The following is a 27,435-nucleotide window of genomic DNA, read 5'->3' on the forward strand; positions in this document are numbered from 1 at the left end:
AGTTGGAATAGTCGAAACTGTCACATTTGCAGGAGACAGATGGTTAGTAGTTGTTTTGGTACCACCATTGGCAGTGATGACAAGGGCAATGGGTAATGCAAGCTGCAGGGGCCTCCTGGTCAGGTCCCTGGCACTTATTATTTTACAAATTTAGCACTAGTTACAACAATGACTCCACAGTCCTCTCTACATTGTGTTCCAGCCGTACAGCTGGACACAAAGAGCACACTTAAATCAGGTATGGTGGTTGCTTAGTCATGCCCATCATGTACCATCTGCAATCTAGTATCAAAGAGAGGACATGGTTAACAACAAAGAAAGATGGCTCCTGCCAAACCATCTCCCCCCATTGGATGCTCTACAGCCCATTGAGCTCCAGTATCTTTGCAGAAGACTAACCATAGTCTTACTCAGCGACCCAGAGATTTGGCCTTCTTAGTTCCTAATAAATAACTCATATTTCATTGCAAGAGCAGGGCACAGTTTCCCATGCCACATCTCCTTTACCACAAATTAAATGTTGCTTTTTCTGACACCAATATGTCACATACAGCTTCAGCATTCAAAATGTGATAGTAATCTCTCTTACTGAGCAGATGTAATCCTGGATTTCAACAGGATAGTGCATAGATAGCGTGTGGGGTAAGGAGTTGCCTACTTAAGTGGATTTCTTGGTACTCACCAAGTTATTGCTTCTCAGATGCCCCATTTTTTGAAGTGGCCAAGCTGTATAAGCTCTCTATTCAAGGACAAGATCAATTGGCAATGCTCTCAACTTTTAAAAGTCTTGTAGCCAGTCGGTGTCATAAAGAATGAAAAGTTCTTCTGGCACATCTGTTAGGATACTCCCGATGGATACTGACTGAGGGCTTGATTAAGAGTTCATAGGAGCGGGTTGATGGCATGGCAGCCCGCTCCCACACCGCCAAACAGGGCCGCTGTCTGCCCACCAGATTCTGAATGAAATCGTGGGCTGGCCGGTGGGTTGCATGGCTGTCCTGTGGCGGTGCAGTAAAAAGACTCATATGTGAGCCTTAATGCTTCACTGGCGTGGTACCACCACAGCGTATTCGGGCACGGAAGTCCATGCTATGCTGAAACTGGGGGTGCATGCACACAGGAGGCACAACATGTGCCCCCCCTGCATGCACCAACATGCATGGGGCAAGAGGTGCCATGCAGGGCCTCCTTTGTTTCCTGACTGCCAGAAGTTTCATAGAGTGAGAACCTCCATTGAACCGCTGGCAGTCAGGAAATTCGTAATATGCAAGGCGGTTCCGCAGTGGCACCAGCATATTGTGAGCCTCTGACCGCTAACCCACTGCCAGGGAACGTGGCTCCCTAGAGGTTGCAGTGGTCCAATGGCAGTCCGACTGCCAAAGTTGTAATACAGCGGTTTGACCACTGGTGTGGTGGTGGTAGCACAGCTACCACCGCGCCAAACTCATAATCAGGCTCTACGTCAATTTCCCTATTCTTTACAGAATTCCTATTAACAGCTAAGCTATTTTATTCCACCTCACGTACACCATGTAACTTCACTGTTAGATAACATTGGCTTCATACTCACAAACCTTACATGTGACATCTCCTACTGTGTATTATATCTCTGTCGTTGACTGGAACCTCGTTGGGATTTAAACCAATGTCTTTTACAGAGATTCACTTACTGTCTCAATCCTAGTCCAAGTCCAAATGGTGCACTAAACACCATGCACACATTTTAAAGGTTTCAGCTACATAATTTCCTGTGGTCAGCAAATACACCCTTATGAATCATTCTGAAAGAAAACTGCTTACATCCAAGACTGAAATGTGTTCATTTCATTACGCTAAGAAAATAAACTGCTCTGGATCTTCATCCACTCTCCTTAAAATTGTGCACTAACCTTTCTGCACACTCAGCTAACCTTACCTTAAAAAATAGCTCAGATTCTTTTTTACCCAAAAGGTAGGGAAGGCTACCTAGTTTAGAAGAGACTGGAACTCCCTTGCAGACTAGTTAATCACCAAAGCCTCTAAAGTAATTCTCAAATTCTCTGTCAGGCACAATTCACAGATTCAATATAGAGCTCAAAACATGGCATCTTTAGACTGTTTTGTTGAAGCAAACAGGAGCTGGGTCAGCATTGCATTGAGGCCTGGATACAATTTTAATTCCAAAGGCAACATTTTACATTACGCAAAATTCAAGAACTTTTGCATTACTAAATTTAAAGTCAGTTTTTGCCTGTGGGGGACTGGCTTATGCAAAAAATATCTCTCTCATAGACATTCTCCATACAAACCAATCTCCCGTCATATCTCGCTTGAGTTTTGTTTACAAGCAATATCTGCTTAAAGTAGAATTTCCCATAATTTCACAAAATGTTCATGACATTTTGTGGGAAAATATTAGACAATTTCACACACTTGTTATTATGTGCTGTATAAGAGTCAGATAAATAGATGGAAGCACAGATGGATGAAAAGACATAGGGATAGACAGATGATCATTAGATAGATTGAAAGATGGATGATCAGATAGACAGACATATAATTCCCATTGCAAAGTCACTGCAAAAGCATGAATATTCTAAACCAGTGGTTCTTAACCTGTCATCCGTGGACCCAAGGGGTTCTGCGACGCCTACTCAGGGGTTCTGCAACTGTTTAGAAAATTAAATAATATTTGCAGATTGGGGGCATGGCCAGGCTGCCGACCAAGGTAGGACCGCAGCTCCACCAGCCATCCCATAATCCGTGCCATATCCATGCCCTGTATTAACATCCTGCCCGTAATTGCTGGGGACGGTGCGTAGAGCACCAGTGAGAATGGAACTCCTGCAGCAGAAACCCCGAAAATGGAAGAAAAACGCCAGACCCAGCTGTGAATCCTGCTGACTGAGGGGGAGGCCGCGTGGATGCGCTCGGCAGTGCATGGCTGGCTGGAGGTAATGGGGGCCCTCCTGGGCTGTGAACCATCGGATTGACTTGCAGGATCATCAGAAGCCCCTCTGCCCTGCTAATCAGAACTTACCCGGGCTGCCGGCACCTGCTACACCGGGGACAAGGGAAGAAACTGCAGAGACTGGGAGTCATCAGGGCACCACCGGAGCAGGGGTCTCACATCATGCCGCAGGTAAATTGGGCCGTGCTGCTCTAGAGGCCCCACGGTGACAGGGACCGCGGGTGAGCCTGGGGACTGGCCGCCTGGCTGGTTAGGCCGGTGTACTGCATGCTGTTGCGTCTGCTGTGCCGGGCCTCCGCCACATCCCTTCAGCCCCCATAGAAACTAAGCCTTTTAAAAGCACTACTGCACTGGACTGAGTAGAACCAGGCAGGGAGGTTGCTGCCATTGCCGGAAGCTGCACTGAAGACGGGCCTGCTGAGGGTAACCGGCCCTGCTGAGTCGTGGGACACTGCGGCCTGGCTCTGCCTTGCCCTGGAGCGGTAGGCAGCTGATACGCTTGCAGCGTCTAGTAACAGTGGATACCTAGAACCACTTGGTGGCTGCTCTCCCCTCCCACAGCCTAAAAACATAGAAAGGAGAACTGAGGACGCCTCAGAAAGTCTAAGTACCTACAGCCTAATATACCGGAGGGTAACACCTATTATCCGTGCCATGGCAGGGCTGGGGCCGTGCAGAGGCCCCATCACCTTAGGCCATATACAACTGCAAAAACAGAGCAGGCGATGGTCTGCAGAGACCCCAAACAGAGGCAATTACAGTTTGAAAAATCAAAAGGCCCTGAGAAGAACCTCAGTGTGCCGATGGCTGAGAATAGTGGTGCAGCAGGCCCTGCTGGAGAGGAACTGGTGGGTGTTTGCAAAAACACCCAGCCGATGCTCCACTTCTGGCAGGTGATAAGGCACCAACCCTCTTGTTTGCTGACGACACCAGCAGGGTTGCAAAGATTACTTAATAGGTTCCAATTTTCTGTGATTCCCAAGGCTGGTCACCAACACCTCAAAAACCAAGATTATGGCATTTAACCCCCACAAATCATTTAGAAGCAATCTTTTGCTGGGTGGAACATCCTTAGAAAGAGTAGGCACATTTGACTATCTCGGTGTTCGACTCTCTGACAAAATGACATGGAAGCCCCACCTAGCAAAGATGCTGATGGGGCATAAACGAGTGGCCGGAGCAATTGGGAAAGAACACCGTTCCTCATATAGCAGGCCTGTTGCACCGACCCTCATGGTTTATGATGCCAAAGCAGCTAGTTCAGCTCTTTATGGACCAGAACTCTGGGGATTTGATAATGTTGACAACCTTCGCAGTTCTGAACATATTTTCTTAGGGACCTGGTGATGCTGCCCCAATCTACCCCACTTACACCTTTAACGCTTGATATGTTGATATGGGCAGACGGTCGATTGGAGACACATCAAGGCTGAGCCCACTGCTCTTCTGGACTCGCATCAGGCAGACCCCTGAGCTTTCTAAGTATGCTGAAGCACTTACCGAGGTCAGATGAATAGACGTTGGCCGCAAATTAGGATGGATTTCCAATGTCAAGAAAACAGTGTCAGCCCTGGCACTCCAAGCATAGTGGGATAGACAAGAACCACCAAGCAAGGAGGAGCTTAAACGGTTGTATTGGGATTGGGTGGACTGCCAGGAAATCCGTAAACCCAACGCGGGCAGATTGACGGCTGAGTTTTACCTACACAAGCAGACTAGAAGCCTAGAGCCTTACTTAGACTTGATTCAGGTCCCAACGGACAGAATGCTGTACACCCTTTTTAGGTTTGGCACACTTCCTGTCTGTGCGATAACTGCAAAAATGGCAGGCATCCAAGCAAACACCATAGGATTGCCCATGTTGCAGGGCCCCAATGTTGCGTAGTTATGTTAGCTTGCCCAGCATACACCGCCCGAGGTGCAAGTTGCAAAAACCAATTTGCTGACAACTGGGCACACAGGACCATCGGGTAGCCCTGCGCATTCTCAGGTCTGACCCCAGACCTTATTTTGCATGTGGCCAAGTTTCTCAGTCACGCATGGCTAATCAGACGAAAATCATTTTCAAGAGTGGCCCAACATTGTATTATTTGAAATTGAGATGAATTTTGTTGCACTATTTGAAGGCCACCCAGCTGTGCACTGAGACCACACTTTATGCACATGCACTTTACATTTGACCTCCCCTGTCGTTATCCCAATGAGGGCTTAATATATCTTAACCAGGTGTGTATTGGGGATTCCATACCGGGCCCATAATAAGGCCCCCACATATAAGGCCCATATCATGAAGGATTGTCATGTTGTTCACCTTTGAACTCTTTTATCGCATTTTATCCATGTTTTTATCAATGAACTGTATAATAGCTTTCAACTAGCAGCTTTTGGCAGTTGCATCCTTTACTGAGGGTGCAATAGTGTACATTTATTGATTATCTGTGTAAATTGTTTTTTACAATGCTGCTGTATCATATGCTTATTTTGTACTCTTCTTATTACTATATAAAATGTTTTCTATGGCTTTTATGATGCTATGTGTCGAAATAAAGCATATATGATGATGATGATGATGGTGGGTGTGAATGCACTAATGATGGAGCTCAGGGCTGATTTCAGGGCCCTGGATGAAGGCTTTGACTCTCTGGAGAAGTGGCTGGACAAAATGGGGGCACGCATGGACACTCATGAAAAGTGGCTTGGCATGGTCGAGGGTAGAGTCTCCAACATTGAGGATGGCGCTACTCAGTCGATAAAGAGGTTAGACTGAATAGAAAAACTCTTCAAAACAGTGGCAATGACTAATGAAGACCTAGAGGCGAGAAGTAGGCGCAACAACATACGCATCCTGGGTGTCCCGGAAACTACGAACACTGGCCGCATGGATTACTTTGGCGTGAGTATTCTAAAACGACCGTTAGGTCACTCAGAACTTGGCAGTGAGAGGCAGCAGATTTGTGCTTGGTAAGGTCGTCGACATTTGTTTGCTTGTTTGGCCAACATTTTGACTTGTTTGGAAATATGCAAATTGCAATTTGTATAGGCAGGTAATGAGAAGCTTTGAAAACTTGAACGGCACACTTTGGGTTAAGTGCTACTTTGTGTATAATATTGCATGCTCAGGCATGGTTCAGACATAAGGCTCAGAAAACTAAGGAATGAGAAGACCTATGAATATTAAAGGAAGAAGAACAAGAAATTAATTCCTTTCATGTGTATTATTCTGTAACAATTTGTTTTGATTGATTTACGTGTGCTCCGAAAAAACTGTAATTATCATACTAATCCTTGGATTTAACTTGGGAGGTCAGGGTGTTTCCTCTCTTTTTGGATGCACCGTACAAAATATGCTTTGTTGATTTACTTTAGTGTGAATACTTCATGTGCGCTTCTAGAAACCCTTTACACCCAATTTCCCTTTTGGGATACCTAAATAGGTTTAGGTATATTAAAAAAATGGTATTTCTTCCCTGGTGACTAGTACACCATGGAATCAAATATATATATATATATATATATATATATATATATATATATATGAAGGCTCCTGTCTCCAACGGAAACATACAGCACTCGCAGGGTTCCATCAAAAATAGCTTTATTCATGCGAGGACGCGTTTCGGCGTTTGCCTTCCTCTGCTCGCGGTAGAACAAACAACAGCATGGATATCGACAATGTCTTTTTAAAATGATAGATGAATTCTCATTGGCAGCCGTATCTGAATGGAGGAAGGGGATTGGCTGCTTGTATACCAATAGTATTACCCTCTGTTGGTGGTCAGGAGTTTTTTCTTCTTCTATGCGCTGCGAGAGTCCAATTGAAACAATTACCGTCAGAATGACAATAAATGTTTACAGATTGTTCCTCCATATGGGCACCCTCGCAATTCACAATGTTCTTAAAGGTCCTCCACTGCCTGCTGTCATTCATTAACGATACCCTTGTTACGTTGTACAGATGATTCGCAAGACGAACCCTTCATCAGCCATGAAGCTCCACGGAACATGACGCTGGAGTCGGTAGATCGCCGTATCTCCAACAGTCTGAATGGCTGGCGACAGCGTCGACGTCAGTCCCAAAGATGCCTACATGGCGGTGCACATCGCCGTGTATAAAATACTGTGCTCCATTATCCACCTTAGGGCGTACTGCACTCTTTGTGACGGGTGCATAAAAAATGGAGGTGGATCCATTTAAAAATGAAGGCTCCTGTCTCCAACGGAAACATACAGCACTAGCAGGGTTCCATCAAAAATAGCTTTATCCATGCGAGGACACGTTTCGGCGTTTGCCTTCCTCTGCTCGCGGTAGAACAAACAACAGCATGGATATCGACAATGTCTTTTTAAAATGATAGATGAATTCTCATTGGCAGCCGTATCTGAATGGAGGAAGGGGATTGGTTGCTTGTATACCAATAGTATTACCCTCTGTTGGTGGTCAGGAGTTTTTTCTTCTTCTATGCGCTGCGAGAGTCCAATTGAAACAATTACCGTCAGAATGACAATAAATGTTTACAGATTGTTCCTCCATATGGGCACCCTCGCAATTCACAATGTTCTTAAAGGTCCTCCACTGCCTGCTGTCATTCATTAACGATACCCTTGTTACGTTTTACAGATGATTCGCAAGACGTACCCTTCGTCAGCCATGAAGCTCCACGGAACATGACGCTGGAGTCGGTAGATCGCCGTATCTCCAACAGTCTGAATGGCTGGCGACAGCGTCGACGTCAGTCCCAAAGATGCCTACATGGCGGTGCACATCGCCGTGTATAAAATACTGTGCTCCATTATCCACCTTAGGGCGTACTGCACTCTTTGTGACGGGTGCATAAAAAATGGAGGTGGATCCATTTAAAAATGAAGGCTCCTGTCTCCAACGGAAACATACAGCACTCGCAGGGTTCCATCAAAAATAGCTTTATTCATGCGAGGACGCGTTTCGGCGTTTGCCTTCCTCTGCTCGCGGTAGAACAAACAACAGCATGGATATCGACAATGTCTTTTTAAAATGATAGATGAATTCTCATTGGCAGCCGTATTTGAATGGAGGAAGGGGATTGGTTGCTTGTATACCAATAGTATTACCCTCTGTTGGTGGTCAGGAGTTTTTTCTTCTTCTATGCGCTGCGAGAGTCCAATTGAAACAATTACCGTCAGAATGACAATAAATGTTTACAGATTGTTCCTCCATATGGGCACCCTCGCAATTCACAATGTTCTTAAAGGTCCTCCACTGCCTGCTGTCATTCATTAACGATACCCTTGTTACGTTGTACAGATGATTCGCAAGACAAACCCTTCGTCAGCCATGAAGCTCCACGGAACATGACGCTGGAGTCGGTAGATCGCCGTATCTCCAACAGTCTGAATGGCTGGCGACAGCGTCGACGTCAGTTCCAAAGATGCCTACATGGCGGTGCACATCGCCGTGTATAAAATACTGTGCTCCATTATCCACCTTAGGGCGTACTGCACTCTTTGTGACGGGTGCATAAAAAATGGAGGTGGATCCATTTAAAAATGAAGGCTCCTGTCTCCAACGGAAACATACAGCACTCGCAGGGTTCCATCAAAAATAGCTTTATTCATGCGAGGACGCGTTTCGGCGTTTGCCTTCCTCTGCTCGCGGTAGAACAAACAACAGCATGGATATCGACAATGTCTTTTTAAAATGATAGATGAATTCTCATTGGCAGCCGTATCTGAATGGAGGAAGGGGATTGGTTGCTTGTATACCAATAGTATTACCCTCTGTTGGTGGTCAGGAGTTTTTTCTTCTTCTATGCCCTGCGAGAGTCCAATTGAAACAATTACCGTCAGAATGACAATAAATGTTTACAGATTGTTCCTCCATATGGGCACCCTCGCAATTCACAATGTTCTTAAAGGTCCTCCACTGCCTGCTGTCATTCATTAACGATACCCTTGTTACGTTGTACAGATGATTCGCAAGACGAACCCTTCGTCAGCCATGAAGCTCCACGGAACATGACGCTGGAGTCGGTAGATCGCCGTTTCTCCAACAGTCTGAATGGCTGGCGACAGCGTCGACGTCAGTCCCAAAGATGCCTACATGGCGGTGCACATATATATATATATATATATATATATATATATATATATATATATATATATATATATGCAGCAATTTCTTCAATGAAGAGGAAAATAGGGTCGCACTCCAGCTCATGTAATTAATTTATTCTTAAATCATTTGTTAGTCAGCAAAAAAACACAGATCTGTGTTTTTTTGCTGACTAACAAATGATTTAAGAGTAAATTAATTGCATGTGCTGGAGTGCGACCCTATTTTCCTCTTCATTGAAGAAATTGCTGCATGTTTAGCGGTTTTGGTTCAAACCGCGAGGGTGACGCACCTTTTCGAAGCACCAGGCAAACCGGAAACTTGAACCGCTGTGGAAAAGCATATATATATATATATATATATATATATATATACAAAGGATTCGGGTCTGTGCACTTAGTAACATTCATAAGTGGTGATATGCAGAGCGCTTTTGAGTGTTCTGCCAGCCAAACTCGAAATTTGGTTTATTTTTGAAAAAGGTCTGAGGCTTGCTCCTGGGTTTTTAATATGGCAGTCTTTTGGCTGTCTATTTCTCTTGGTGTAATTTCTGTACCTTTTTTTTTTTTAGAGCTCCTTTTGTAAATATGACTTACAATTAGTATTTACAAATGGTCTGGTTCGAGTACAGTCTGAGGGCTGTCTCTTGCTTTATCCTAAGTGTTGATTTGTGGGTTAATTTTTTTTGTTGTATGTGGTTGTGGACTGACATGCTTGAAAGTACTTGTTTCAGTAAGCAGACTATGTTTTTTGTGTGAGAATGGCTTGCTTTAAACAAGAAGTGTTGTGTGTTCTGAGTGTGTGGCCCCCTTGTTGAAAATGTCTGGAATGAACTCAATTGGGTTTTTCTTGTCATTCTGTTATGAAAATGCCATTGAAAGAATTACATTTTAAAATTCAAGAAATTAATTATGTAACATATGCTAAATAGCACATTGGAAGTAAAATAGTAACAAAGTCTGGATGTGCAAATTGCCAAAATGGTAAAGATAAATTAGAATTCACAATCAATAGGAATAAAATAGGCCTCATAGAAACGAAGAAAAAACGAAATTGTGTGCTTTACACACCGAGTACTCAATATAAAATGTTACAGCATTCTCCTTAAATACATTGTATTAGATATTAAAAGGAATTCACATTATGTGAGTAATTAGTTGCTCTTTAAATAAAAGCGCCCCTTTTGTACAAACATTCAGAACGATAGATTTTGACTGTCTTGCAATGCCTAACTTTTAAATAGATTGAACCGTGCTTAAATTTCCTGCACCAGGAAAAGAGATTTCAAACAGCTGTGTTTAAGCTGTCTCACTGAGAAGAAGCTGTCTCACACACCAAAAGGAGATTAAACTTTTTCAGGACATTTCAATACAGCAAGGGTTTTTTTTCCTGAGAAAGGCGTAGAAATTGACGCCTGCTGGTCAAAGCACAGCTGAGTAACTAACACATGGCTATTTCTAGCCACTAAGTTTCAGATTAAGCCATGGGAAGTAGTGTATGAAGGCACGTGCGTTAACAACTACTCATCTTTAAAAGTTAACAAAAGACAGTTTCATTATTTTGGATAACAGTGAAAGGATTAAAAGTAGGGATTTTCTTTCTTGTTGCTTTTTACATAAGTACATCTGTGGATCTGATGGTAAAATAATCACTGCTCTTTAAAAAGTGGCGCAAGCTATTTTAGATTTAAGTAAAGCTTCTGTGCTTAGTGTTATAAATAAATGAATTTAAAGGCAAAAGGGAAGGAATGAGGCTTGCTTTTCAAATGTGGAAACATCAAAAGGGTTGGTGATAATTATTAAAAAATAAAAATAAAATGTGACTATATGAAAAACAAAATTATTAAAAATAATTGCACTAAAATTGGTTTTTGATCTTTGTAATGTCTAATAATCATACTGTGAAAAATATAAGCTCCTAGCATCAAAGTTGAATTTAAGTAGCACTTTACCCAGGTGTATAAAAACTCCTTTTTTAAGGGTGTACCTTATACATTTCTGATCCCCCACCCCTGGGATATCTAGGGAAGACCCTAGGGGTTACTAATATGCTTACTAATATGCTAAAACATTGTAGGTTATGCATTTTTAAGTTCCCCTACCACCAAAGTCGAAATTGGGCTAAATTTACTTTTTAAAAGCAGTTCTGCCACTGAGAGCAGTTTTCAAACTGATCTCAGGCTTCAGTATTGCACACATGCAAGTATAGAACAAGCAGCTAACCTCTAAACTGCTATAAAGCACACCACACACTGCACACAAATGAAAATAAGTATAAAGAAACCAGCAGAAGTTATTATCCTACCTTTACAATTATTAGACCACAGGTACGGAACAGGACTGCCTTTCAGCTGTGATTCTTCAGAGTTGCTTTGAATTGGAAAGACCGCATGGAATAGCCTTACTGACAGGGGACAACATGTTTAAGGGTCAAAGGCCAAGGTCTGTTTTTAGAGCTGACCAGCCCTACTGAACGTGAAATTTCCACGCAGAGAGCCACTGTGACAGTTCTGATTCTCACATTGTAAGGTTAGGAGCACATGGGGATATCACTGTTTTCTTGAGACATAATTCAAGTCTAGGAGATATGCAGGTGGGGTTTATCCTATTGAATATCATTATCAAGGGATAGCAGCCTTTGTAGGTCATATGCAGAGAATAGCTCTGCCATGTATATAGCACTAATGCTTTTAGTTTAAAGATTACTGTGCAGGGGCTATAATAAGGAGGCAATGAAATTCATTTTGCATTCATGCGCCCTCATGTTACACTAGTACAATTGCTAAAGGAATTGGTAGTTGGTTATTAATGTTTTCTAGCTAGCTCAATGTGCTATTTACCTCCTACAAGTTTGTTTGGGCCCAGCTGTCAAACATAGGGGTAGATAGTGTCAACAGAAGTTCACCTGTTTCAGGTTTCCTACTGTCGAAATGGGGGAAAGGAGGTTAGCTACTGGGCAAATTAAGGGTAAGCAAATTTATGTTTTCTCTCTCTTTTTCTCACTCTCTTTTGAGCCTGTCTAAGCTGTCTACGAAATGACCATGAGCCATTTAATTGGCTATTCAGTAATACTGTTTTAAAATTGTTAGAATTAATAAAATGAATAAAAAAATACGTCATGTTACTGCCCATCCTGTCTGATGAAATTATGAAAGGATGAGTAGTCTAGATTGCTGTTCCCTTATTTGACCTTTAAGGGGCAACTATATGTTATTCTCATGCTACATACAGTTTTGCAAGGGCATTGCTAGTCTTTTATTAGTTAGTCTGTGTAATTGAGCTGACAGCCCTTATTAGAGCTGGTGAATAGGGTTTTTTCCTTTGAAAATGATGTTGCATAGTCCACATCATGAAAAGTAGAATGCATAAGGTTTATAATGTCAGGAAAGACGCCCATGTGATCCTCAGCAAACATTTTTGAAGGAAAATATTGTTTTATAGGAGTTTGTTTGTTACAACATGTTCTGCTGGAGAAATGTATGTACCCACTACATTGAGTTTTTTATTTCTTTATGTAAAAAGAATCCCTGTAAAATAGCAGTTTTAGATTTTCCCGATGCACCTATAACATGAGAGCATGGTACTAAGCGTACAATGTTGGATAGATGAAGTGGTTCTTGGGTGCCTTGCTAATGTATGGGGTGCCCCAAGACTGAGAAGGTATTCTGAGACTATCCTCTCTGTTGATAGATTAATTGTATGCCTTGTCCAAAGACCTTTTGTTCTGTCCACCAATAGATATTTGCTGCTCTACAACCATTGCCAGAGGGGCCCGGACATTAGATCCAGCCTGAGGAGTAAGAACCAGTCAGGGTTGAAGCCAAGGTGAAGGTAACCAGCACTGGCATTGCTGGCAACTAGGACCTCAGTGAAGGTAGAAAGCCGGAAGCACTGGGATGTGAAGTGTGTACCCCTGCCACTAACTTGGGCGAAAGACGGGGTCACAAATCAGAATGGAGAAATGATCCTTTGTTTATCCAGTTTTTGATGCCCAGCTGAGAGTCACAGACCGACCAGGACGGCAAGGAGGATTTTGCTTGAGGTGACCCCCTTTGAAATAAGGGTTACTTCAGGTACTTCAGCATCACACCCCTGAATCCTGGCCGTAAAGTAAATGAAAGTTTGCACTTTTGTTTGTTTATCAAGAGATACCTGGGCATGCTGGGTACAATCTGGGGCCCCAACGGAAGTGCAGTGTGCCAGAGGAGCAATACAGGGAAGGGCTTGAGTTTAGGGTACAGGTGCTGTGCCTTTGGCGCCTGTTATATTAAAGTGAAGAAAACTGGTGCACTGCCTGAGACACTGGACAGGATCGCTGAGGGCATTTGCCCCGGAAGGTGATTGCCCTATCCTGAAAGAAGAGACTTTTCCCTTGAAACTGGGCTGTGATTGTTTTTTGAGTTGGAAGTTGTGCAGCTACACCTTTGGATGAACAATAGGGGCCTGCCTGTGAGGCTCAAACGGACACAGGGAGAAGACTCCCCTCTGGCTAGTTGTACAGCAGCTTAAATTTCCCAAGGACTTCTTTTTGTTAGCAATGTACCCCTTTGGTCGTCCCATTTTTGAGAAGGAGCAGCCCTTTGCGGCTCCTCGTCCTAATTCCCATGGCCCCGTTTGGTCCTCCTGGTCCCCTGCATCCAGGATAATTTTTGTAATGATCCTTGTATTTTCTTTAATATTTGCATTAGTAATGTTTATTCTGCAAGAGAAACATTTTGCTAAACAATCGATAAATTCTTCTTTGTCCTCTTCCTAAGTATATCAAGTGATACTCTAGCCCTCATAAAAAGAACATTGGAAAAGTCTATTGAAAATGTTTTTTAGTAGATATGTGTTCTCCCGATACCTGTGTGTTAATTATGACCCAATGCTCTGTTCCCTTTGTACTCCTGCTTATACCTTAAACATACCCGCTTAATTAAATGTTTAGGAATGAAAATGCCCACCTAGCAATGGTGAATTTATGAGAATAAATGTGCAAAATCTTTCCTATATTCCTTCTAGATCATAACGGATGTCTTCAGCTGATGCTAAAACGGCCATCTGTGGAAAACTAGCTGCACTAACTGTTAGCATCTGCTGAAGCCATTTTGTTTGTGGCAGCCATTTTACGTAGCTATGTGCTCGCCATGTGCTTTCTCCCTCTTCACTGTTGACTGCCCTTGTATTCTGCTTGTGTCATGTGATATAGTTAACTCTTTCAGCACTGATCCAGAGCCTTGCACATGCTCAGAAGAGTCTGTAGCTGCTCATGCACCTGCCTTAGACTGTAACTGTCAGGCTGTTCTAACTGATGCCAGCAACTCATTACTCCTCCTACTTGTTGACTGTGCATTTTCTGTATGACCATCTATGTGTATAACTCTTCTCATGTGTACTTGTACCGCCTCCATTTGAGCCCCTGTGTGAGTATAAAAGGCCCCTGTTCTCTGCACTCCTTAGACTGTCTCCTACAGTGGCCTGAGGGTACTGTATGACACAGTCTCCCTCATGTGAGGTTCATAAATATTTATTTTTGATATTACAGCTTCCGTGCCAATCTCTTCTTTGTTGGGTTAAAGGACCAGGTGTATCAGTGAACCCCTAAAAAGGTTTTTATTTCTTCAGACTGGCCATTCTTACTGGCTACAGTGCATAACATGGGCATACCATTTGGATTTATAGCACTCAGTACACTACTCAACACACAAACTACGGCTTGAATCCGACTAAACGGGATCATGTCACCCACCTTTTCAATTTTATGTGGCCCGAGACAGGGATGCCCACTATCACCCCTGCTTTTAATTATTGCACTTGACCCCCTAATTTGACACTTACAAGCATGCCATCATCACAGGGGGTTGCAATTCAAACTTGACCCACTCCTGATAACCCTTTACGCAGATGACATTATACTTTACAGCCGGCACCCCAGTGAGAACCTGGTGCCAATAATTAGAGAAGTGATCCGATATGGTGGACTATCTGGGCTCCAAATACACTGGAGTAAATCAAAGGCGTTTGCCTTAAAGACTGTAACGGCAAGTATGGACTGCAAATTCCCATTGACATGGTGTGAAACATCCGTTAAATATTTCGGGATACACTTACACAGGGATACCGAGCAGATAATACGACTAAAATACGGACCAGCGTTAAGTAAACTAGATTTAAAAGTGGAGCGGGGCCTAAAACTCCCTCCATCACAGGCTGGATGAGTCGCCATCATTAAAATGGTGATGCTGCCCAAATTCCTGTATCTGTTCCACTTACCAATGTGTTTTTCCAAATTCTGCGTACCACCGTCACCCGCCTGGTCTAGGGAGGGCAGGAGACCCAGGATCAGTTGGGACACAATGACCCTGCTATACGAATGGGGGGGTTCGGAGTCCCTAATTTCCATATTTACTGCTCGGTGGCCCAGTGCAGCTTTGCATACCACTTGTATCACCCCATTGTCCGGATCCATCCACAAAACGAGAAGCAGACCTTGCTGACCTGACCCCGCTGGCCGCAATGCTTCCACTGGTCCTTCGTAGAGGCCCCCATGATATACAAACGGTGTCAATGACTAGCTGGGCCTGGAAATAACTGGCCCTCCTAAAGGGCAATTGCTCATTGTATTCCTCGGCTATCCCTCTGGCTGGTAACCCGTGGCTGCCTATCGCTAAAGAGGGGCTGGCACGGCACACCTTCACAAAATACTCTCTTGACACGGTAGGCAACCTCTTCCCGGGGGTGGGCATGTATACTCAAGGACGGCAGATGCCCATTTTCACGGGGCCCTATACATGGATCAGCTTATACTAAGTAGGCTGCAGAGGGCTTTGAAAGCCCAGATCCCTGGATTTCCGCTAGAGCCGGAAAGTTTCCCCCCCCTTAACATTAATAATCTCTGACTACGGAGGAGAACACCTAACATCTAAACTGTACAAGGCCACCATGGCTCTCGTTCCGACCAGAGACACCAAGGTCCACGAGCATGGGAGCGTAATCTCGGGTACCCACTGTCAGACCCTCAGTGGGAATATTGTTGTGCTCAGACACGGAAGATATCCCTCAACAATAGACATAAACTACTTCATCTTAAATTTCTTTGGAGAGCCTACGTGACACTGGCTAAACTGCATAAAATTGACCCCACCTGCGCTCACACAAGCCCCAAGTGCCATGCGCAGCATGCAGACGTTGAACATATAACTTGGAACTGCGACAAGGTCAGCAACTTCTGGAGGGAAATTTTCACAGTGATATTACAGATGGTGCACTCCACCATCATGCCCGTGCCAGGAATGGCACTGCTGGGATATGCGCTTGAGGTCCCGAAGCCAGTGCGTAAGTTTGTCGCGATTGCCCTGCTGCTCGCAAAAAGGGATAGCTATACATTGGGGCCGTAGATTCACCCCCACACAAAAAGCCAGGCTTAACAGCTTAATTCACTGCAACACAAACTGCTAATTATATGCTACTCTACAACCTGTCACATCCAGACCCCGCGACATCTGGCAACATCTGCAACAATACCTCCTAGAAATTAACAACACCCATAGCTCTCCATCCCAAGGGAGGGAGGGTTCACCTGCGGATGGGTAGGGTCACTCGAATGCAAGCACACACTGTAGTTACATTCTTCTATCAATGAAATTGTATAATAGCAAAAATTGGTATGTATACTAACAATACATGCAAAACGATAAAACCTGTTTAAAGGAGGCTAGAACGTGTTAATGCATACAAATAATGTCGAATCACTGTTTATTTGTCAAATGAGAATTAAGAACAGCAACCTGTTGTTTGAATATTGAAAATGATAAATAAAGTATTTAAAAAAATATATTTGCAGATTAATAAAGTGGATATAAATAATGAAGGGAAATGGAAAATGGAAAAACATTCTGCAAATGTGAAGGGATTTGAAATGTGAGACTACAAATCAAGTTGGTATCCGTAGCTTCATTTGTGGGAGTAGTAAAGTACAGCAAAGAGAATGTATTTTGTAAGATGGGTAGTCTCAATTGAAGTGTTGACAAAAAGAAAGCATGCACGAGGAGCAAAAATGGCAAAGTGATACGTTAAATCTAGCATATCGCGCCCTATTTTTAAATTAAAATCTAAAAAAAAAGAAAAATTCAACCTTCACATTAAAATTGAAGTTTCAATTTTACAATATTTGTTTGTGAATTAAAATATTTTGTCATTGCTTAGGTCGGAGTCCTTGGCTTTCAGCAATGACTCAGTGGGGATCCTTGGATTCCAGAAATGATTTAGTGTGGGGTAGGCAGAAGTCAAAAAGTTAATTATGCTGGTCTAAAGAATAGCACAAATGATATACAATCTAAATGCCTCAGATAAAAGCTTCCTAAGCATGTCTTCTTATGTCTCCTTTGTCTTTCGGGGTTCGTAGGGTTACCAGAATCCGACATTTCCTAAATATTAAAAACTGATTTTCTTGACTAAAAATGAATTATGCGTTCCAAATGACACTCTTGCACTTTTATTCTAAAGTGCCTAGATTCCAACCCACATCATTTAGGTTTCTAGTGAAAGAAAATAGTATTTTATTCAAGTGCAATACTCATAGTGAAATGTTTCTTGATGGGTAAATGTGAGCCTCAAATAAACAAGTTTATCAGAAATAGAATTTGGTGCTTACACTCCTCTTTCCAATGCAGTGTAATTTGACACTTCAAAGCTTCCAGTATTGTTTGCGAGAGTCTTGTCATTCAGCTTAACTGTGATGTTTCTGTTTCCAGCATTAAAGAATCTGCAAAGAAACACGTTATAAGAGATAAGAGCACTGAAGAAAACTTTTCAGAGATCAGTGATTGTTCTAAAATGAATTTAGACACCAGTCTGCACATTCTTTAAAAGGTATACATATCCTCTACACAAACACACACACACACACACCCACACACACAAACACACAGGTGTGTGCGTGCACACACACATGCAAACACACACACACACACACACACACACACGCACACGCACACACACACACACACACACACACACACACACACACACACACACTTTCTTTCTATCTGCTAAGTGCACAACAATCCCAAAAAGCAGCCCAGGTTATGGAAAACCTTCTTCTCCCTCTTTGCATTATAATTAACACACTTCCCATATGGCATGTGGATCTGGTGCCATGCACTTGGCTTCTTGCAGTTTGATTTTAAATCCTGGTGCCAGCTCCACACACTGTGCTGTTCTTCATTAACCAATGAAAGAGTCACACTTCCTGTACAATAGAGTTTCCTTCACTGGTTCAAGTCTTCTACCACATTGGGTAACACTCACACACACTTGTTCTGGGGGCAAGAGGACTAACGAAAGCAAAGGCTTCCTGCTTAGTGCTGCTGGTATTTTGATATACCATATAGGTTTATTCTTTAACCATATCAGTTTTATTGCAAACAAATATAATTCGGTCATGCAATCACAGTTGACAACATGGTAACAACATAATAGGTCTTAGAACAATTACCCCTCCCAATCCCTCAAGAGAGGAAAGCGGTCTGACATTAATCTCCTCAAGCTCAAGCCTGTTAAATGTTGGTATTATAAGATAGTCCACCCTCACAAAGAATTCACTATAACATCAAAATTACAATTCTTATTGAATAACGCAACGCATTTAGGGATTGTGATGGAGTTGGGCATGCCACCTGGGTAAGTACTTGACAAAGAAACACCAATTATGGTTCCCAGATTGCCTCAAATGCCCCGCGTAAAACTGTTATGGAGGCCACCAACCATTCCGTTGACAAAATATTCTGTAATCGTAAATACCAGAATAAAATTAGTGGAGGCTCTCTTTCTTCATGAAGGCTGCCTGAGTAGTCTTGGCACCTCCCAGACAGTTCAACATCATTTTTCAATCATATCCAGTTTGATGTTGGAAGATTGGGGTCTAAGACCCAGTATTATGGAGGCAAAGTCTGGCTGTAACTGGTAACCCAGCATCGTTTTCATAGTCAATGATATTTTGGCCCAATATATATTAATGAGCGGGCAAATCCAACAGATATGATCAAGATAACCATGCAAGCCACATCCCCTTCACCATAATGTACTTGCAACAAGATAGAATTTTTGAAGTTTGGAAGGGTACAAATACTAATCACATATTAAATTATATGTGCATGCCCGCAAACGAAAATGAAGAACGTTTTGCATATGCCTCATCAAAGGGCATCGCATTTGAAATCACTTATGGTTCTTGATAAGTTTTAACCTTTGGGACTGACTTTGAGAATGTTGCTTGCCTGCAAGAGGATAGCATATAACATGGGGATTCTGCCTCTGTTTTTCCCAGCAGATTTCACAAATTTCTCTTGCGGGGATAAGTCTCTTGAAATAGCTGCTTTAATAATTGGATGTAGTGCCCAGTGCCTCAACTGTTTACAATTCAATAACTCGCTTTCTGCTAAGCAAACTTTTTGTTTACAAGATTTGAAGGACAATAACTCCCACTTTCTCAATAGATCTGAACTTGATAAACAATGTCCAGAATATTCAGCAATCAAATGGCCCCGGTTATACTGCAGTGAAGATTGGTTTATGATTACGGCTCCCGGTTGCATGGTATTTATTTGTTTGCCATTTCCGTCTGTATTTATCCATACCAGAAAATTAATGTTTTCTGTCTGTATTTATCTGTAAAAATCAGTAAAAACGGAAAACAGGGAGCCTTATTTATAACGTATGGGAGCATGATGAGAGAGGAAATTAATTTCTGCTGTGTTCTTAGTGAGAGTATCCCATACTTTTAAGTTAGTTTTTGATGATGTGCTACAATCTACATTTGATGGTCTATCTAATTTTTCCTCCACACAAGCTCTCATATCATTCTACCAGCTAAAGCTTGGTCCATGTGTATCCAATGCAAGTGGGTCACTCTGCAATAAAATAGAATATCTGGGCAGGATATTCCCCTCTGCTAGTTCAGGAAGAAGTAATATTCTAAAGCCCAATCTTTTTTGCTGTGAAATGAAGCGCAACATGAGCGACTGGAGCTCAGAGAAAAACACTCTGTGAACTGAAATCAGAAGCTTCTGAAATAAGTACAGGACATTAGGAAGCACATTTCTTTTGACAGTATTAACACTCCTCCAGTCTTGACAGGTATAGTGGGGACGATCATCACATAAAGCAGAAAATAGATGTGCCATATTAGCTCTTTTTAGTGAGATATGAGCTTCGGCAATTGTACGGGATACAGTACCCTTCTGATATTGGCATGTGTTTGCCTCCCCTATATAAAACCAGATTGGTCAGGGTGGATTAGTGACAGAAGCAACGGTTCCAAGCTGGATATTTTTGTATAAAATGTTGCATCCAGATTGAAGAGCATAATGAGCCTCTAAGAGGTGTATTCTGTTGCATCCTCCCTACTTCAGAATTAGTGAGATATGAGCTTCGGAAATTGTATGGGATACAGTGCCATTCTAATGGTATTAAACAATTGAGTTAGATGTGAGCCAGTGTGCTAGTAACAGCTAAATAAAAGTGTGAGGGGTTTAAGCACCACATCAGAAATAGAGGAGTCTGGTTCTTCCCTCTGCTCTGAGATTAAGTGTGGTGAGGCTGTTGAATGTAGGCATGCTATCTGTTGTGTCTCTCTTAAGGGACATCCTGTGTATAGACGGGCAAGTAAAAGTTGTAGAATGCTTAGAGTTTCTTAGTTTCAGTTTTTGCTGGCTAGCCTGAAAGTAGCTTACTATCTCTAATATAATTTCAGTCTTTCTTTTGCCTATGTTGCCTTGACAAGTGTGTACTTACTTTGTTGCCTTGATCATAGGAAATCGTTTCCAGTTGTAGAAGAGTAAGAACAGTTTTACTCATATTAATTGCATCAAGTTTTCTGTTTAACAACACTACTGTCCTACACAGTTATCTAGAGAGTTTGTTTTTATGTTCATTCTCAGCTTTGGCAAACTGTTTCTACATCAGGGTGTATTCCGCTAACCCCCGCTTCTTTATGTTGGCTAAAACACAAATGCATTTGCCTTTAGTAGGGTTTTTAAATGCATCCCATGTGTAGGCCCAGCTAGTGTCAGTAGAGAGTTGTTACAGAAGCTTTTTTATTAGGAAAGTTGATTCCTTGAACCTGTATTACAGATGCGGCTCACTTTCCATGTTTGCGCCATGGTTCACCTTAAAGCAGGTGCTTTTGGAGCAAATGTAGAAAGTGTGCCCTCTCAGGAAGAATGTGCTGCCCCCAGGACAGCTGTGAACTCACACTGCCCCAGGGCAGTGCATTCCAGAAAATTATGGAGCAGATGTTTAAAGGCTGCTCAGTGTTTCTCTGTGCAAGCGGCAACCCGTCTGAACTTTTAAAATGATTAGAGAGCTCCTTGCATGTGGGTTTAGTGGGTGACTGCACCCACCTCTAAGGGGATGTCTGGGGATCCAGGGGACCCTTTTTTATCTCTTTAGAGGGCTGTATTTAGATTGCAAACTGAAAGTGTGCTACCTTTTTGTGGCACAATTTCATTGTGTTTTCTAAAGGCATGTTTGTCTCCGCACACACGTTAGTAATATGGATTTATTCGCCCCAGGGTTACTTTGGTATTGCAAATGCTTGTGCAGCCCCTTTTGTAAAACAGACTGATTTGTCACACATACAGTGCCAGTACTATCATTAGAGGCCATTCCCTCATTTGCACTACTTGTGTGCAGAGGAAAACATGCCTTTAGAAGTTGCACTGAAAATTAGCCACAAAAAGATGCCACACGCTCAGTGCATCTTCTAAAAGCAGCCCTTAAAAAGGATGAAAGAGGGTCCCATGGACTGCCCAGACATTCCCATGCAGGCCGGTGAAGTCACTCACTGCACCTGCCTGCAAGGGGATCTTTAATCCCGTTTAAAAGTGCAGGCAGGTTGCCTCCTGCACAGAGAAACACAAAGCAGCTTTTAAACAGCTGCTCCATATTTCTCTTGAATGCGCTGCCCTGGGAGCAGCGAGAGTTAGTGGCTTCCCAGAGGGCAGCGCATTCTTCCTGATAAGGTGCTCTTTCCATGTTTGCACTCGGCCGGCGCATCTGCTTTAAGGTGCGTCGTCACGCAAACATGGAAGGTGCGCTCTATCTGTCATGCGGGCCCTGGTGTTCAAAGATTTGAGTTTAAATGTCATCAAATGATTCTAGGATTTTTGCTGTCCTCCATATTGAGGTGTCATTCTGCAACATCCTCGTCCATGATGAAGGTATCTTAATGATGACAGTGGAATACAATAGAAATTGAATTAAGTGCATTTACGGTTTTCTCCTTCTGAATGGAACAAGAATATATGTCCTTAAAACAACTGAAATCGTAAGCCCATATGAAATTAATTATATGTAAGGTATAGGGTAGTAATTTCTGGTGAGTCTCTCTGTAAGAATTGTTTTATAGGTATTTATTGCACACTTTGTATAACACGCATACTGTGGACTGCTGTGGCCCATAAATGTACATCAGAGCATGTCTCCCTTTTATGGGTGTGTGTGTGTGGTGCTCAAATCATTTCCAACTTTTATTCGGGGTAAACTCATTGCTGTGAAAAAATATTAGCTTCCCCTTTCTCCAGTGTCAAGGGTCTAGCCACATTCCCAGGTAGGGGTGGGCGGAATTTGCAAAATTAACTTTCGCAAATTATCGCGAAAATGTTTAAAATTATCGCAAACAAGCGGAAATATCGCGAAGATGCGGAAGTTTTTTTCCGGCATGTTCGCGAGATTTTCTGCATGGTTGCGGGTCGCCAACTTACCCATGTGGTTGCTAGCGGGCGCGGCCATCTTGTTTTGAGTTGTCTCGCGGTGCATGATCGCGAGAAGAAAGACTTGATCGCGCAACGCATGACGTCACTGCGGGCGCGAACTGTCGCGAGACAGCGCAAATGGCTAAAAACAATACAACATCTCATGGAGAACGCGACCGGATCAAGAAAACTTGTCGGCGAACGCAGGGATTCAGGTAAGGCGATCGCGCGCGCGCGAGAATGTATTATTTTACAGCGCGAGCAAGAAACAAATTATCGCCAAGCTGCAGAAACCGGAATTTTTGACATTTTCGCGCTCTACGCGGAACGCGAAAATGTCAAATTATCGCAATTTCCGCGAACGGAACAAAATTTTCGCCCAGGCCTATTCCCAGGTGAGTATTGGCCTGCCTCCGCCAACATCAGGCCTAGGGTCAAGTAGCTTCAAAGGGAAAGGAGCTTCACAAGGGATTAGTCAATATCCTTTTGATACCTTGACTGCTGCTTACCTTCTCTGTGTGTTTGTGCATGTGTTGAAACCATGTTTCCATCTACTCACCTGCCACAGAAAAGCCATCGCTCTACTCTGGGTCGCGCACTTCTCTCACGTCTTCTGGTAGAAGAATTTCTAGGAGACTAGCAGAATGGTGTCCTGCCAATGAAGTGATGTACCTTTTTCTGCCGGTCAAATGTGATGCCAAAATGTGAAGGTCCATATATCTTTCATGAGTTTATCAGTGATGAATCTAAAGATCTGACATCTTTATAAAAATTATTGGCACTATATCTTAGTAGAGTTCACATGCGCACTCCTGGAAGGAGGTAGATTCTATTTGCCGTCATTCTTTCATCTTGAAGCTAAGAAGCTTGACCAAGAAATCTCTGTGCCTTCTCATTTCCCCGGTTGGCCTGGGACCTACACTGGGGGTTCTCTTTATATTGAGGTACACTTGTGAGTCATTTAGACCATAGGAGAAAATGCCAACTAAGGCCTTTAGTTCTGCACCCTACGTGCTTTCTGTCATGCCCTTAATGCTAGAGGTTTTGCTCTGTAACCTATTTTCCAATTGGATGTTGCGGCTGCTTGGGATATCAATTAAAGCAGTTCTTTTCTCATTGCCATGCCTCTCTCCTGCAGTGTTTCCAATTTTGACTCCCTGTCTACTAATCAGAAGCCCACTGTGTCCAGATCTGGTAGCTCAGCCTTAAATGATGGGAGGCTTTCAAGTAATTCGGAATTGGTGAGCGCTATGGCAGTAAAAGTTGGTCAACATTGTAGTATCAGGTGAGGAGCTTCTTGCTCTACCAGTCATGTGAGAGACTTGAAGAGGATAGGGAAGCTTTTTTGAGTTTGTTTCCTGGGTGGCAGGGAGTTTTGTTCATATAACTGATTATGGGGGTCTCCAGGGTCACCTAGCTCCTTGTTTAGAAGGGAAGTAGCATGTGGTGCCAGGTTGTTGCATTTTGCATCTCAGAAAAAATCATCAGGTTGTAAGAGCACACAGGCCAAACAGGGTTCTGGGTGCAGAGGTCATCAGATCCGTCACTTGGAGGATAATGCTTGTTGGTTTCCATTGTGATTATTGTTTAACATTGTAGCCATGTAGGTAGAGTCTTACCTGTATCAGGCTCAATAGCGAGGGCCTCAGGAAATGTGATGAGAGCAATGAACCTGACTGGGCTCAAAGAGAAAGCCCAGTGCACATGTGTGGTAAATATCAGCGCCTCACTTGTGCACTGTTGGCCTGTGCTTCCGGCAAGTTGCACAGCCTCACCGTCTACATGGCCTGCCCAATCTGTTTTGAAGTGCCACCAATGTTCCTTTCACCCGGGCAGTCCACCTGCTGTCAGGGCGGGGGAACCACCCACCTCTTCACCAATATCCTTGGTGACAGTGATGCTTAAATGTGCCAGATTGCTGCTGGAGTGAAGCAGCGCTACCCTGATGAGGCTTCTGAAGTCTCTCCGCTCTTGCACCAGTATCGATTCAACGATCACCAGGTTTAGGTACTGCACCTCTAGGGCTCGAGTCGGGGTACCACGCGGGTGGATGGCGTCCCTCCCACTTATTTTACTGGGAGCTCGATAACTGGAGCAAATGGAGACACACATTCACTCTTTGGCCTCTTTGGGGCATCGGAGCTCATTCAGAACGCTGCTCACGCGCTGGCTTCTCTGATGCAAGTGCATTTAAGGGGTGAGCGAGGGGAGGCAATGAGTCTGATGGTGCAAGCCACCTTTTGTGATGTCACTTCCTGTCATGACGTCAGCGTCCCCCCACTTCTTTTTTTAGGACTTGTGCCCTGCGCACCTCCTAGCCTCTCCCGCCTGCTCACCATGTGGCCCTCTGGGATCAGAAGTCCGACTGCTGCAGATTTCCACCTTTTTACCTCCCGTTCTCCCAATAGTAGGTGTCTCAAGCAGGATAGTGTTGCTTGCGTGTCAGTGTTTCTGAGGATGAGTCTAAATTGCTCCTGATTGCTGTAGTTGAAAGGTAGTTCACACAGGAGGCTCAGCATCTTACCAGGGCAAGTTCAGATACAGCGTATTTTAATTTTGTCATTCCGGCCCCTGCAGTAGTGCGTCGGCATGTCTGCAGTAGCGGTCCGCGTTGGAGGGAGTGACGGTGGGGCAGTGAGGCGGGGCGTGGGAGGGGCAGGGTAGGGAAATTTAAACACCGGAATATGGATCAACGGAGGTAAGTACACATTTACATAAATAAAACAAATTCCTTTGCGCGCGCGCAACGAAATTCGTTTTACCTATTTAAATGTGTACTTACCTCCGTTCATCCATATTCCGGTGTTTACATTTCCCCACCCTGCCCCTCCCTCGCCCCGCCTCACTGCCACACCGTCACTCCCTCCACGGACCGCTACTGCATGTCTGCAAGATGGGGAGGGGCAAGGATATGCCAGGCCCCTCTGAATTACTTTAAAATAGCTTTTCTCCTTTCATGATCCCATGGGCAGCTGTAGCCCATGTGTCGAAAGCAGCAGAAAATACCTTTTAAAGTATTTGGTATTGGACGAAAGAAGCCACTGATGCTAGAAGTAAAAGACCTATAAAGATCCCTTACTTATGCAACAACCTAGCATTATTTGTGTGTTGTAATGATCTCTAAAATAATATAGTTATTCATTTAGTGTCATATTGTGATACACTGTTTGCTGGACAAGTGCCAAGAGGATGGCACAGAGCTTTATGTGAAGATGTAGTGCAGGTCGTCACATCCGTGTGTTTAAGTCTCAACTAAAATGTGGTCGCATTCCACAAGCATATAGTGCCGTTGCCACATCTGGTGCTAGAGAACCCAACTCTGGGCTGCAGCCTGTCATGCAAGGGAAATGGTGGGGGTTGCCATATTGCTACGTCAGCAATGGCATATTTCGGTGCCATCCTTTCAAGACCGAGAGAAGAGAGCAGACTACATCTAAACCTGAGAAATAACTGGCAGTGTCCCTTTCTTGTCATGTAATGTCAGTCAGTCAATTTAACTTTATTTAGTTTGTTACAACCATAAAAGTGTAATGTAATGTGAATATGACTTATAAAGCGCGAACTCATGCCCTAAGGGTTATTCACGTCACTCCACCAGTTCTTCCCTCGCTGCCCCCACATGCTCTCTCACAGTACAAACTGAAAAGGTGGATTAGTAATGGCTGTTTAAATGCCTAGCCATTTTCATTAAAAAAGCTTTTATTCCAATTTGCACATGGCTAGCATCTGCTGATGTTTCATTAAGTGAAAAAAGTATTTGTTAGCACAAATGGGAGGGCATTACAGCTAAGTGTAAGTATGGGACAGACGTAGATGATGAACTTACACAGTAGTTTTGCGCCCATTTGTGTCTTCCTATTGAGCACAAAATCATGTGCGCACATTTATTTATGGAAGTGTCTCTAACCTGTCAATCGTGAGCTACGAGTAGCCGGAAGGCACATCTCAGGTAGCTCACGCCCTGCAGGTAGGAAAAAAGATAAAGGAAAAAAAGTTGCTTGAAAAATAGAAAAAAAGCACAACAGGAATGGAGTTTCTTGCTTTCGGCCTTTACTCTGTGTCTTTCAAATCTCTACAGATCCCAGCTGGCTGTCCTCGAGCTGGTTAATACAGGTCAGCTAGTGAGCAGCAGGCCACCACCCAGCACAATGCATGGTCGGCAAGCACAGTACTTTTTAGGTCTCTCCTGACCCAGCGCATGCGATGGTCTGGCGAGACTTATTGAGAGCTGACCCAGCGCATGCGCTGGTCTGGTGAGACTTATTGAGAGGGCTCCAAAAAGTGCTACCAGGCCAGCCTAGAGCTACAGTGCATGTGCGCGATTACTTTCACTTTCGCGGCCGCTTTGATGTTTGATCGCAATCATTTTCACTTTCGCGGCCGCACGGCCGCTTGGCATAGCCAATAGGTCTCGCTTTTGGGACCTTATAAGTATTTAGTTATGCAACTGTTGCATGGCTAAACACTTATAAGGTCCCAAAGGCGAGACCTATTGGCTATGCCAATGCTTGTTTAACTAGCTGCATCTAATTTCTGGTAGCACCTCAGGCCTAGACACCATGGACGTCAATCAGGGGTCCCCATGGGTTGCAGCTGCGACCCCTGGCTTTTCCCTCGTGACCCCTGGCACGGCCTATGCAACCCCTGGCCTTAATGATGGCA

The 27,435-nt window shown here is 43.5% G+C and overlaps 1 protein-coding gene across 1 annotated transcript in view; it reads right to left on the reverse strand.

Moving 5' to 3' along the window:
- SLC15A2 (solute carrier family 15 member 2) overlaps window positions 1-27,435 on the reverse strand; it is a 452,967-nt gene that overhangs the window by 32,503 nt on the left and 393,029 nt on the right. The window contains exon 19 of the mRNA XM_085647327.1: window positions 17,673-17,783. Within this exon, the coding sequence (XP_085503453.1) occupies window positions 17,673-17,783 (111 nt within the window). The remainder of the gene's footprint in view (window positions 1-17,672; window positions 17,784-27,435) is intronic.

The sequence above is a fragment of the Triturus cristatus genome, chromosome 3_2 (genome assembly GCF_964204655.1).
Source record: "Triturus cristatus chromosome 3_2, aTriCri1.1, whole genome shotgun sequence".
Taxonomy (NCBI): domain Eukaryota; kingdom Metazoa; phylum Chordata; class Amphibia; order Caudata; family Salamandridae; genus Triturus; species Triturus cristatus.